The following is a 12545-nucleotide window of genomic DNA, read 5'->3' on the forward strand; positions in this document are numbered from 1 at the left end:
TGCTGATGTTATACAGCGCTGTTTGTTCACAATTACTCAAGATGTTTAAAGTTTATAGAGATTTCAGCACTACAGAGCTATGACTTCATCCCTCCTGTCTGATTTGGATCCACTTCCACAGTTTGTTACTGGGTAAGAAATGAAAAGATCTGTCACACAGGATACTGATTCCAGTAGCTGGATGCAGGTGCTGTGTGGAGCTAGGGAAGAGGAGGAAGGGAGCAGATGTCTGTTCCCATCCTCGAGGTCCTGCTCAGGATCCAGTTGTACTTGGGGCTGGGCAGTGACAGGGGGCTCAGAGCAAGGAAGATTAGGCCAGGTTTTGGTAGAAGGCGAAACATGTCCATGCTCCCCCTGGGCAGCAGCTGTGCCAGAGGCTCTGCAGACCTCAGTTCCTCATTCCCCAAGGTCCTGTGTGTTCAGACACCACCACTTCGGCAAAGTGCCTTTTCCTCCTGCTTTGCTTCACTGCCTCAGGAGCTCCTAACAGTAGTGCTGGAGTGCCTCCAGCTCACAGGGCCCGTGCTCAAGCTGGGCATCCCCATCGTCCCCTGGAATAAGCTTCCTCCAAGGGAAGCAGAAGCTTTACTGCATCAGTGGAGTGGCCTCACCTGACATGAGAAGTCCCTGAGCTGAGGATGGGCCTTCAGGGCTGCAAAATCTGCCTTACTTTTTAAAGAAAAGCTTATGTCTCTTATCAAGGACAGAGGGAGGAAGGAGAAGGATGTCCACAGGGGAAATAATAATTTTCAGTCTCCTACCAACATGTGCTGGCTGCTTGAAGCAGTGTGTTCACAAGTTTCTCGTTCTCATGAAAGGAGACAAAAGTGTGCTACATATGGCAGGGAAGAGGCTGTGGAACACAGCTGCCTGGAGGAGAGCTTGAGCTCTGAGAGCAGCACCGCTTGCAGGAAGTTTGGATTTTTTTGTGTTCAGAAGGCTACATGTGTAGTCCATAGTCATTTTCTTATCATTTTAATGGCAGTATTTCTATTTTCTATTCCAAACTGACCAAAATCTTTGCTGCCTCTGGAGTTAGTAAAGAAACAGAACACTTTTCCTGATAAAAGCCCCAAAGCTGACAGACTGAGTTTATCCTAAGCCAGAATTGCTCCAAGCTGCTTTATTGCCCCTTTTCCTTCCTCTTTCATTTCCTTTCCCAAAATACAGCGTTAAGTCTGGCCAGTCACAAACTTCCCAAAGTCATGAATCCTTCCCAAAGCAAAATAAGTCCTAAAGCCCCTCCATACATCACAGCAAATTGGTAATGGCCATTGCTGGGGAGGACTGCAGGATGCTGCTCCACACAGCCCCGAGCGTGTGCTGGTGTTGCCAGCCTGGTTACAAGATCCATTAGTGCCCACTCTTGTGGATTACAAGGATCCAGTGCTTGGCAGGAGGACAAGTTTGTGTATGAAACGAGGTTTCAGATTCAGGCTTAAAGTACCTTTTCCATGGGTTTAGCATATGCAGCATTTTGGGGGTTTTTTGTAACATATTTAATTTTTTTTAGGGTTTTTTTTGAATATGTGAAGTCCAGTCCTGCAGATGACTGTGGGGGTTGAGTTGATGTTTTGGGTGGCTGGGAGGGTTCTCTCTGCCCCTTGGCACTGCTCTGAGCCTGCACCTTTGGTTACAATGGCCTCAGTGTATCCCAAGAGCATTAGGAACTTGCTTTGGACTGGGTTATTTTCCAATGAATTTTCAGGCAGACTGGATCTGTGAAGTTCAACCTCGTGTCTTCACTCTGTGCCCTTTTTCTCCCACCCCCACCTTCATCTTTCCTATTGTTTAGATTAGAGATATCCCCAAAAACTGCACTGTGCTATGTGCTTGCTCAGCAGGGCAAATGAGAGCCCATGGGGGCACTGTTCCTCATCAGAGGCTCTTTCCACTGTCATTATTTTTCCTTCAGAAATGCATTTCCCACACGTTCCAGCAGGAATTAATGCTACATTATTTCTTAATGTTTCCTACGCTGTTTATTACTCTTTAAGGAAGGAACTTTCCTTCTCTCTGTCTTTGAAACGTTTTGCTTCTTTGGAGTTCTCAATTTTTTTACACAAAGCTCTGCGTAAGGAATGAAAGGGAAGAGCAGGGCAAGTTGGGAGCAGCTCAGGAGCGGGACTAGGGCAGTCCCTGCGGCTGCAGTGCTCACATTGCTGCCCACAGATGCAGCAGGGGTATTTTTAGCACTCCTCCAGAGCTGCCTGCTTGCTCAGGTTACCTCACTCCAGGAGATGCTTTACATCCTGCAAAGTTTGAGGTGACTGAGCTGGAAGAATTTAGGTAGCGTGCATTTTTTTGGCAGTGTCCTGAAGAGCCCTTGCAGGTGTCCACTGGGAGGACAAAGCCCCTGAGGTTGTCACTGCTGGGGACAAGTTGACATCTCTCAGGCCAAGGGGGCCATGCCCTTGCCCTGGAGGAGCTGGAGACAGGGAAGGAGTGAGCTGGCAGCCCTGAGCTCCTGGCTCCTTCTCTGGTCGGCTGTGGCTCAGCTCATATTGCAAACCTTGCAGCAACGTTCAAAAATGTGAGTTCTGTTAAAGGAACAACCTCCAGAGTTACTGAGATAAAATTAGACCTTCTCAAAACCTTCGTGTGAGGTTGAAATTATCTCTGTAAACTTTGTAGCACTTTTGTGAGGTGATGTACACACATAAGAAATTTTGTTATGTCCTGATTTTCCAGGGAGACGCCCTTGAGGGCCAGAATGTTTGGGTGACACTCTGCAATGCCACCCACGCTGCCTCAAGTGGACCTTGGTTACTGTGGCACAGAAAGAGGGGAGCTTGGGAGTAACACACGCCTTCAGTGCTTCTCAGCCTTCTGCAAAAGAGCAATAAATAACTGACATCTGTTTTAATTAGTGACCAAGCCTTTTGTGTATTAAATAGTGTTTAATTTTTTGCGAAGGATGCCATTAGGATGCCAGGAGGGGCGGAGGGGAGTCACTGCTCTGCAAACGAGCCAGCCAACGTCAGTGGACATGGCTCAGCCTCTCAGCAGTCTGACTCAGTGGTAAATGCTCTGAAGGTAACGCTGCTCCTCTGGTACAGTCCATGCAAAACGTCCTGTCTGTCCCTCAACACGTGTGTATTGTCCTGGCAACATCCCCATGGGCACCACTGGGATGTTACTGTCATGAGTGGGGTTGTTTTTGTTTGTCACTCATTGCATCTGTGGACTGTGTGTATCCTGGGCAGGGTCCCACCCTCACAGCCGTGTTGATTCCAGCTGTAGCTGCTCTCCACGTTACTTGTAGTTTTTCTTTGAAGCTGGAAGTGGTGTTTTGCTGAATAAGGAAGTCTTTCATTGAGAATGCATGTTTGTGCTCCAGTGGAATACAAGGGATTCCTGTAACCTGTGCAAAGAGAAAGACTTTAATGCAGAGATAAAGCCAAGGCACACAGTATATTTCTGTTAAAAATAGCAAAGACCACAATCCCAAGGTCAGTGCTGAAACTCCCTTGGGAACAGATGTGCTTTACCCTGAAGTCAGGGCTGCATTGCAAAGGCCTGTGTGGCATTGATACACAGCAATTGACACAAGTAATCAGAGGGGTAAATCTCAAGTTCTCACTTCTGTCAGCAGTAAAACTGTTGCAATTAAAGAAACTTAGAAAGTGTTACAAGATTCCAAGGTTTATGGGGTGACATGAGACAACAAGTGGCTGAGTTCTCTGTCCCACTGCAGCACAGGTGCCAGTGGTACCCATGTTCCTCTGGAGGGGAATGAAACTGAGGGAGAGCTGAGCAGAGAGCAAGGGCTGTGTATTCCTCTCTCCCAGTGCTGGCTCAGACGTGGTTGTCTGGGGCTTTGTGCACCTCTTCTTTTCTGTGCTTCACTCATTCCTAACCTGCTTTAGGTTAAGGGAGTGTTATTCCCCACCTCTACAGGTGTTGCAGGGACATACTTGGAGTGGGAGGTTTGCACTCCTCCTGGAAGGGACTTTTGTAGACATTTGCTCTGGTTTTGAGCTCAGCGGAGCTGTTGGCTTGCCTGGACATTCGAGTTCCTGCGCACAGTGATTCTCTCCCTCAGGCCGGGTGACATTGGCTTCTCCTCCGTGGAGCCTGAGGAAATGGGTTTGTGCAAGTGAACCGAGCACAAATTACAGCCATCAGATCCCTTCCTGTAACACAACCCCCGGGCACAGCCGCGCTTCCCCGCAGCCGTCTCGCCTGTTTGCCTGGCATGCAGAGGGGAGAGGCAGCAGAGAGTGCCCCAGCCCCTCTCCTCATGCCCTCAGCTGCACGTCCCCTCCGCGATGGCCGCCCCAGCCACGTCCCTGCCAGCTGCACTCAGCCCAGGAGTGCGCTGATCTCACCCTCGTACAACGTTCCCAGCTCCCGAGGAGTGCCTGGTTCAGAGTGCTCCAGCTCCTCTCTGCATCTTCCATGTATTTCACCTGCTGCTGCCTAGAAAATAAAGCTATGCCACGTCATTTTGTCAAGAGATCATGTGTCATTATGGAAAAAAGCCTTTTGTAGTTCTCTTAAAATACCCCTTGGCAAAGGCTCTTCCCTGAATGGAGCATTTAACAAGGTGCTTTTGACAACCTGTTGTAACAGCTGGTCCGTGTAAGTGAAGTATTGGAACAACAGCTGATGCTTTGCTTGCTGAAATGGATTGATAAGAAATACACAGAGTTTAGTTCAATATGATGTGAAAGCTGTGCTTTAAGTTCACCAGGAGGTACTGCAGCAATTGATATAAATGAAGTGTTGTATCCAAATGGAAAGTGAGCTGTCAGCTCACAGATTGCCCGACTTCCCCATCCCCAGCCAGGGAGCAGACCCTGCTTTTTCCTAGGGTGAGGCATATGGGTTTGATCCCACCTTTCTGGGGAATGCACAGCTGATCCTTGCATCACTGCAGAATCAGGTGCAGGAGGAAGAACCAGCCAGCACCAGGAGCCTGCTTTTCAGTACAAATTTGGCAACTTGGAATTTCTGCAACAAAGAAATAGTCTCTGTTATAAAACCTCATTGTTAGTGCAGCCCACTTGTGAACAGCACAAAATCTGAAGAGCAGGACTGTGTTTTAAAGGGACATTTCCATTAGAAAACAGAGGAGGTAGTTGTTAAAATAGTGCTGTTGTTTTCTTGACTTTGTAAAGAATGAAAAAAATATTTTTAAAATTACCTGGAATCTCCTGCCAGTGGAGGAAGTGGGGAACAAGAGCAGAGCTTTGCCATGCAGCCGGTCAGATGAGGCTCTTCCATGACCTGCTCCATCAGGCAGGATGGTTGGAAGAAGAAGTTGCCATGTGTGTGTCCTCATTCCAGTTGTATCTGACCAGCCTGCTTGTGGTGCTCTGCACGGATTGACTTTGCACTGAGACAGCTGGAAAAATGTGCAGTGTAAGTTTAAGGTGTTTAATTTTGTATTCCATATTGAGCCTGGAAACACCTGAAGATGCAAAGTAATCTTCGTTTAAATGCTGACAGTATGCCCTTGAAGATTTTATATGGAAATTAAGTCAATTACTGTTTCTGTAATGCAATTACTGTTTCATTAGGAACACTGTAGTGTTAACATGTGGGTTAGTATTGATCAGAAAAATCTATGTGTATAATATATCTGGGATAAAGTACTGTATGACTCAGCTGACCTGAATTTATCCTTCATAAGAATAAAACTTGGCAAGTGTGATGAAGCCTGGCAGTCTCAGTTTCCCCACCTGAACAATGGCCCCTATGTATTTTTCTGCCTATGATATTCCTTTGTCATTTATGGATAAAACCCAGTTTCTAACTCATACATATTTAAAAGTAATCCATAAAAATTCTTGTGATGTAAGTAATGCCACTTCTAAAATGCTCAATTTGACATTATCACTTCATTTGTGTAAATCTCAAATATATACTTGTATCCCACCTTCTCCCTTTGTTCCCCAGCCATTCAAAGCTCTGCTGCTGGCATTGAAATGCTCCCTGTTCCTCTGACTTTTATAATCCGTGCCTGATTTGACTATTGATATATTATTATACTTTTAAAATAGTTGGTTATTTTCTTTCTGGTTTTGTCTTCTTACACCCACCCAGTCCATGTTCAAAGCACAGTGGATTTGTGATGAATGACTTATAATGTTTCTTTTCTTTTGCATTCTCCTTGCAGTTCCTGCCAGGCTATAACTCAGTGTTTAGCTGCAGCCTGATGCACTGTGGGTGTTTCACAGGAAACATTTGCCATGGCATCATTTTGCCTGTGAAAACAGTGGAACGATGACAAGTTTCACTTTGAGCTCCATAATTTTGATGCATGGTGTTGGTTGGTACCAAAATGCAATCTGGTACCAAATATTGCAAAATGCAAATACGGATGTGTAATTCATGCTGTAGGAATTTTGTGGTGTTAGATGATCGTGCTGGTATGTTATTAAGGTAACGGTGGTGGGAATTCTCTCCTCAGGATGTGCATATGGAATTGGTGCCTGCTCATCAACAATGTATTTGGGAATGGTTTTGCTTTGTATTTATAAGCTTGTAGTGTCTTAGGAGAATGTAGCCACATGTGACAGCGGGTTTAGAGGCAGTTCATTGTGTAGTAGTGAGCATGGGTGTAATTCCAAAGCACAGGAATGTCTGGATTCGCTCTGGAGGGGTGTTACTCATATTTTCCTCAGGTTACTGGGAAGTTTTGTTTGCAATTCACTTGAGAAGGGAACCCAAGGGAAGGTGGTATACATCAACAGGGATTTTAGGGTGTAGCTGGGCAGGAGGGCTCGGGCAGCTGAGATTTCCGTGGGTATTTCCTGCTGCTCACGGAGTCCCACAGGGCTGGAATGCTGCTGCAGCCCTGAGATGTAATGGCTCTCATCTGCAGTTGGGTGCAGGTTCCTGCCTGAATTCCAGGGACATTCCTGCATCCTGGCACTCTGGTATGTTGGAAGTAAGCTAAAAAGGAATCTCCATGGCTGCATCCTCAGCCTCACAGCTGTCCTTTAGCTGAGGTTTCTGCTGAAATTTGGAGTGATTTTGAGTGACATTTTGACCCCAGCTTGTCACTTGTGCTTAGGGCATGGGCTCTCCTGTGTGGGTTTTCCCCTTCGTAGCAATCCAGGGTCACTCATTCAGCTGGAAGTAAAGGACCTTGGGAAGTGTCATCTCCTAGTTTATTACTGTGTCAGCATTAGCTGCTTGGTAAATCTTGTCTTAATATTTATTGACAAGAAAAGTTGTTGGAAGTCATGGTTAGGTGCAATGTGCCTTCTCACAAAAGCTGTCCAAGAGAGCTTCCTCTTTGATAGTATTAAGTTAGGAAAATCAGGAAGCAGATGTTGGAAAGAATTGTCAGATCCAGCCTGGCTGTGCTGCAGACACCCAGTCTGGGAGGTGTCACTGAACCCCCATTTTTCATGCTCTCACCACTGCAGTGTTTCACTGCACAGCAAACGTGCCTGAAGCACACATGTTTTTTATGATGGTGACTTGGGATTTCTGGCTGCAAGATTCTGGTCATACAGCAAGTTTGCAGGCTTTGGGTCACACCCACCCACTGGAATCAAAGACAGCTCCCTTTAAAGACTTGAATTTGGCTCTGTGCTATAACACTGTAGTCCTGTTGCTTCCAGTCTGAAGTATTTCTGGTTTTCATGCTGACACTCAGGTTTTCTTCAGGAAAGGCTCAGAGAAACTGGGTTATTTTCCCATCTCTTATACCGGATCACAGTAGGATCTTGGGTTTGTTCTGCCTTTGCTCATCAGCTCCAGGAACTACCTTTTCAGGATGTCAGCTTCCCAGGATCCAGCTAATTCAGTGCCAGCTAATGCAGTATCTGTTCACTGCTGGACTTTAGGCACTGGTAAAATACAAATAATGAATGATGACAATGGAAAACAGCTCTTACCTTTCTTGACAGTCATATTGCTGTTGGCCTGGAGATTAATGGGTGATTTAGTAGCAGTTATAAAAAAATAGTCTGAAATGGCAATACAATTGATAGGAATCACCATTTTTGTCTCTAGCAGTCCCTGAGAGGCCTGGGGACATTGACATAAGCTACTGTTCTTGTGCTCATATTCCATCAACCTTTCTGTAAGTCATTGTAAAACACCTCCCTAAATGTTGGGGGGTATCATTTCTCTGCCTTTTTAATTCTGACATTGTAACATGGGTGTTAAGCAGAGTAGCACAGTGGCTGCAGGCACAATTCCTCTCACCTCAGGAAAGAACTAGTGGAATAAACACTCCTAATGCCTTCCTTGATTTTAAGAGAACAAGTAAATGCTTTGAAGTAGAGGAAGAACTACTCTGTGGTTTTTAAGCTGGAGATGTTTAGACATCTCTTGATGGATCTTTGTGCTTCTGAATCACATTCTACAAGAGATGTGGTTGGGGAAATAGTTGGACAGAGTTTCTGTTGAGACCTGCAAACACCCTCAGTCTTGTGTGTGAAGCGTAAAATATCCCCGTGATGCACGTGCCAGTTCATGTGTCCCTGTTTCTAATCACTTTTACCTGGCAGCATGTGCTTTCTGTGTTCAGAAGGAATGCTGTGTCCCGTGGGAAACAGTCTCTGCTCCTGTTGTGTGTCCCTCCCCTGTGTCCTACCTGTGCTGCATGGTGTGTGTTCCAAGCTGTGGCATTCCAGATGCATGTCCCTATGCCAGTACTCCTTAACTGGGGATAATGAGCTCTCTTTCCATCCCTCCCTCTAGGTTGTGTGGAGGAAACTTGGAGATGCTGCAGGGTCGTGCCCTGGAATTAGACAACACTTGTCAGGAAATCAGTATAAAGGACCTATGTAAGAGGCCCTGAGCACATCCTCTCTCTGAAGAGCACGAGTTTGAACTGCCCAGGAGAGGGGAAGAACTGCCTGTGTCCGCCGCAATTCCCAGCTGACGTCGGGGGGTCTGCACTGCAAGAGACTGCTGGAAAGGGGGGACATTCTGCACAGAGGTCTGGCGGGGAGCTGTGGCAGTGTCCCCCAATCCTGCTGTTCCAATATCCCGGCTAATGAAGCGCTGCACCCTCACTGCAACACTCCACCCTTAGAAGCACTGAGGTATTGCCATCCTAACCAAAAGATATTTGGGATTCTGCAGGCGTTACGCAAAATAAGTTTTATTTTGGTTAGTTACAGTGAATCTCTGATAGGTCTGAACGAGTTTTCCATTGGATTTAAGAGAGGTTTTTCAGCAGACTGGAGAGACACTGATAAACTGTGCCTTTGGTCTCTGCAGGTTTGAGAAAGTCGCTTCTTAGTAACTCACACTTCAGTCTGTAAAGGATCCGTTAATGGTGCTTAGGCAATTTCCAGGTGATTTTTTTGCTTTGGTAGAATACCTGCCTTTGGAGGTGCTAAAAGACCATAAAGTCCTAACCAGCCAGTAGTGTAGCATAACTACAGTACTTGTAGTGATCCACAATTTCTTTCTAAATGAAAGTCAAGATAGCTTTCTTTTCGATTCACTTTGATGCACATCTTCTCAAGAGGTGTAAGGTGTTTAATGAATGGCCCTTTAATTGACAGAATACTTAGGCATCACTCTTACAGGTCTCAAGTCAGGATTTCCATCAGAGTTTATTTTGGAAAATATTTTCCAATTGTCAGGATGCTAATTTCTACTGTTTAATTTAGAGACATGCTGATTTATTTAACAAGAGCCTACAAGGATCTAAAAGATTGCACTGCATTATAAAAAAAGCTTTTCTTGTCACTGTAGCATTCTTTCAAAGAAAAAGGTTTTATGATCCTCAGAGCATGTCTTTCATTATTATGAGGCAGAAAGCTCTTGTTCAGATTGCCTGAGATTTGACCAGACAGCGCCCTAGATGTGCTTAGTTTATTTTTATCTCTGTGTATGATCCTAGTTGTGTGTATTGAATTACAACGATAGATATTTTGTGTATATCTTAAAGCAATGATAGTTTCATGTATGAATGTGCAACAGGCTTGTGACTGAATGCTGTTGCTTAACTTTTTACCATAGCTGAGTATCAAAAAGACTAATAAAAATTAATAAAAAAATATATAGGAATGCAACAATTCCTGGGTTTCTGGTTTGTTCTTGGTTACTAAGTTTTGAGCCAAAGTCAGAACCTCTGTTTTTCTGAGCTTGGACTGTGTCCGTGGGCTATTTGCAGTGGAATGTAGCTCGGTTGCTGTACAATCTTTTGTTATATAGGAGTATGATGTAAATCTGCTATCTGTCTTCAGAAAAAGTGTGTTAATTTGCATCAGTAATTCTGTTGGTTTCTGTTGTTATTTTCACTTGGTACCATTCAATGTAAGGCCTCTGATCCAGCGTATCTTTCTCGGGCGAAACTCCCGTTCACTGCTTCTCCTTGAGTTGGAAATGCAGAATCCAGCCTTCTGTTTTGAGCCATTGCCCTCCTGCGTGCTTTCTGATATAACCCCCAGCCCAGACAGCTGTCTGTCCTCTTTCCATGTTGTTTTCTCCCCTATATTGTTTGCAGAGTTCAATTTCAATTGTTGTATTCCTATCTCTCTGTATGTATGAACAGCTGTAACACCTGTACTTGTGCCTGCGCTCTGGATGTGCAGGGGCCAAGCGAGGGACACTGGTCTTTTGACACTACACTTGTGTAAATTTTGATACTGTATTAAAACTATTTTTTTACAGTTCTGCATATGATGGGGTATCAAGTATTGTGTTCATCTTAGCAATGGTAATAAATTATAGAATCCCAGCCTTGTTTGCTCTCCTTTACTGACTGAAGCTGTGAGCTGCTTGGGCTTACAGGCAGGAGCTGCTGGAAATCCTGCTTGGTTGAGAAATTAGCTGCATGTTGTGCATTTTTCTTCATTTTCTTGCCAGGTGTCTTTAAAAAATCCCAGCAAAGTGAAGTTGCTTCTCTGTCTTCTGTTAAATGAGGAATAGCTGTGTGTGATTGTGCAGGGGGCTGTGACCAGGTGCAACTCGTTCAGTCCTCAGCTGTGCTGCGTTTGCAGCCCCAGGACACCTGTGCTGGTTTCTTCTTCCTCCCCTCCTCACAAGCCAGTCTTGAGATGAGGATTGGGGAACATGGAGCTCTTGGAATCTTTCTGTTCAGGTAAGGGGTGCTGGGGGAGGCTGGCAGTGTCCTACAGTGTGTTGGTGGCCTCATGTGCCACCACATCCCTGCCCCAGTACTGAGTTGTGGGGGAAAGGGCTGGCTCTTACTGTAGAGCAGAGAACTTTCGCTAAATTTTCTGGAGAAAAGAGATACTTCGTACAATCAATATCTTGAAGGTAATAAATCCCATGGGGACTCCTTAAAGTGCACCTTCCTAAGAGGAGGAAGTGGGCAGTGTGTGGAGAAGGGAATCAGTGCTCCTGGGGGAGGGGGGGTCTGTAGCCTGCTGACATGCCTCTGTGCTAATGAATAAATGTTGCTGTAGTACTTGGGGACCTTCATCTCCTCTGTCTTGCTCCCTGCCCCTGTGGTTAAGCCTTTTTCAGTGAAACTGTGCCAAGCCTTGTGGACTCTTACGTGCAGTTGTTTGTAGCAGACTTCTGCTTTGGTTGAAGATTTGCACATGTTGTTACAGGCCCTTTCCCAGGATCTCAGCTGAGCCTGAATGAGCTATAAATTCACTGTGTGAGTGAATTTTAAATAGCACTTGTGTAGTGGATGTATGGAGTGGATTTTACCTTCTGTACTGTAGAAAAGCTGCTTTGCTGAAGGGTTAGAAGGTAAAGAATGGCACTTTGTTTTCAGCAAGTGACTGGTTTTAGTAGAGCCTGTTCCCCAAAGGCTGCACTTGATGGACATGTTTATGAACGTGGCATGAAGCCAGAGTGCCCTTCTTAATGTTTTGAGCAGAGCCAGCCCAAACAGCCTCTGTGGCCTGGGGACAGTGCCTGGCCCTGCTCTCCTTTGTGCTGCCCAAACCTTTCAAACACCAAATGCCCCCCAGGCTCTCTGTGTTGTCTCCCCAACAAATACCAGCCCTGCCAGGGCACTGGATTGTTTAATTCCCCAAATGTTTTTGAAGTAAGTCCTGGGGTGGTGTGAATTCTTTATACTGATCTCACCACTTAGATACAGAAGAAAATAGCTTGGCTTCTCCCCCCACCCAAAGTCTTGATGAGGCTGTCCTTTATTTTGAGCAGAATGGGCCATCAAATGCAGCTGCTGGGTATGGAATGCCAAAATCTCTATCTCCGCACTTGTGTTTTCCAGGCTCAGGTGAACCACATACATGGGGACCCCAGGCGTGAATGTCCCCAGACTAGCACTGAACTGCAATTCTGGTCATCCAAGATCCCAAAGGTAAGAACAGCTGACTTGATAGCAGCTCTGCCTGGAGTGAATAAATAGAGGCTGTGCATTAATTAATCAACCAGCAAACAGGAATTTGCTGGGCTGCTTTGGGGTTATGGTACTTACTAGCATGTGCAGGCAGGCCCAGGAGTGAATTGTGAGTTGGTGTTTGCCAGAGCTGGCAACTCACATTTGATGTGTGCAATGCTGGGAGTGAGGGGGAAGGGGAGCTCTTCCTTGATGGCTCCAGACTCCTCCTGTTTGGTTGGTTTTTTTTTAATCCCAGAAACAGCATGGTATGGTTGAGATTTTCAACGTGCAGAAG

At 45.6% G+C, this 12545-nt stretch overlaps 1 protein-coding gene and 1 long non-coding RNA gene across 20 annotated transcripts in view; one reads left to right on the top strand and one right to left on the bottom strand.

Annotated features, from left to right (window-relative positions):
- CCDC85A (coiled-coil domain containing 85A) overlaps nucleotides 1–12545 on the top strand; it is a 215823-nt gene that overhangs the window by 146926 nt on the left and 56352 nt on the right. For 17 of the 19 annotated variants that reach the window (XM_069008875.1, XM_069008874.1, XM_069008879.1 and 14 more), the window contains 3 exons: nucleotides 8668–9014; nucleotides 10792–11026; nucleotides 12140–12229. In XM_069008875.1, coding sequence (XP_068864976.1) covers nucleotides 8668–8757 — 90 coding nt within the window. In that variant the 3' untranslated portion in view covers nucleotides 8758–9014; nucleotides 10792–11026; nucleotides 12140–12229. Of the gene's footprint in view, nucleotides 1–2916; nucleotides 3037–8667; nucleotides 10671–10791; nucleotides 11027–12139; nucleotides 12230–12545 lie in introns of those variants that run through there. The other 2 variants (XM_069008883.1, XM_069008873.1) reach the window with 2 other exon arrangements.
- Nucleotides 3233–4532, bottom strand: LOC138107554 (uncharacterized). The gene is made up of 3 exons (XR_011149585.1): nucleotides 4332–4532; nucleotides 4004–4077; nucleotides 3233–3364 (listed from the first exon to the last, which is right to left on the bottom strand). It is a non-coding gene; the product is annotated as an uncharacterized lncRNA (long non-coding RNA).

The sequence above is a fragment of the Aphelocoma coerulescens genome, chromosome 3 (genome assembly GCF_041296385.1).
Source record: "Aphelocoma coerulescens isolate FSJ_1873_10779 chromosome 3, UR_Acoe_1.0, whole genome shotgun sequence".
Lineage (NCBI taxonomy): Eukaryota > Metazoa > Chordata > Aves > Passeriformes > Corvidae > Aphelocoma > Aphelocoma coerulescens.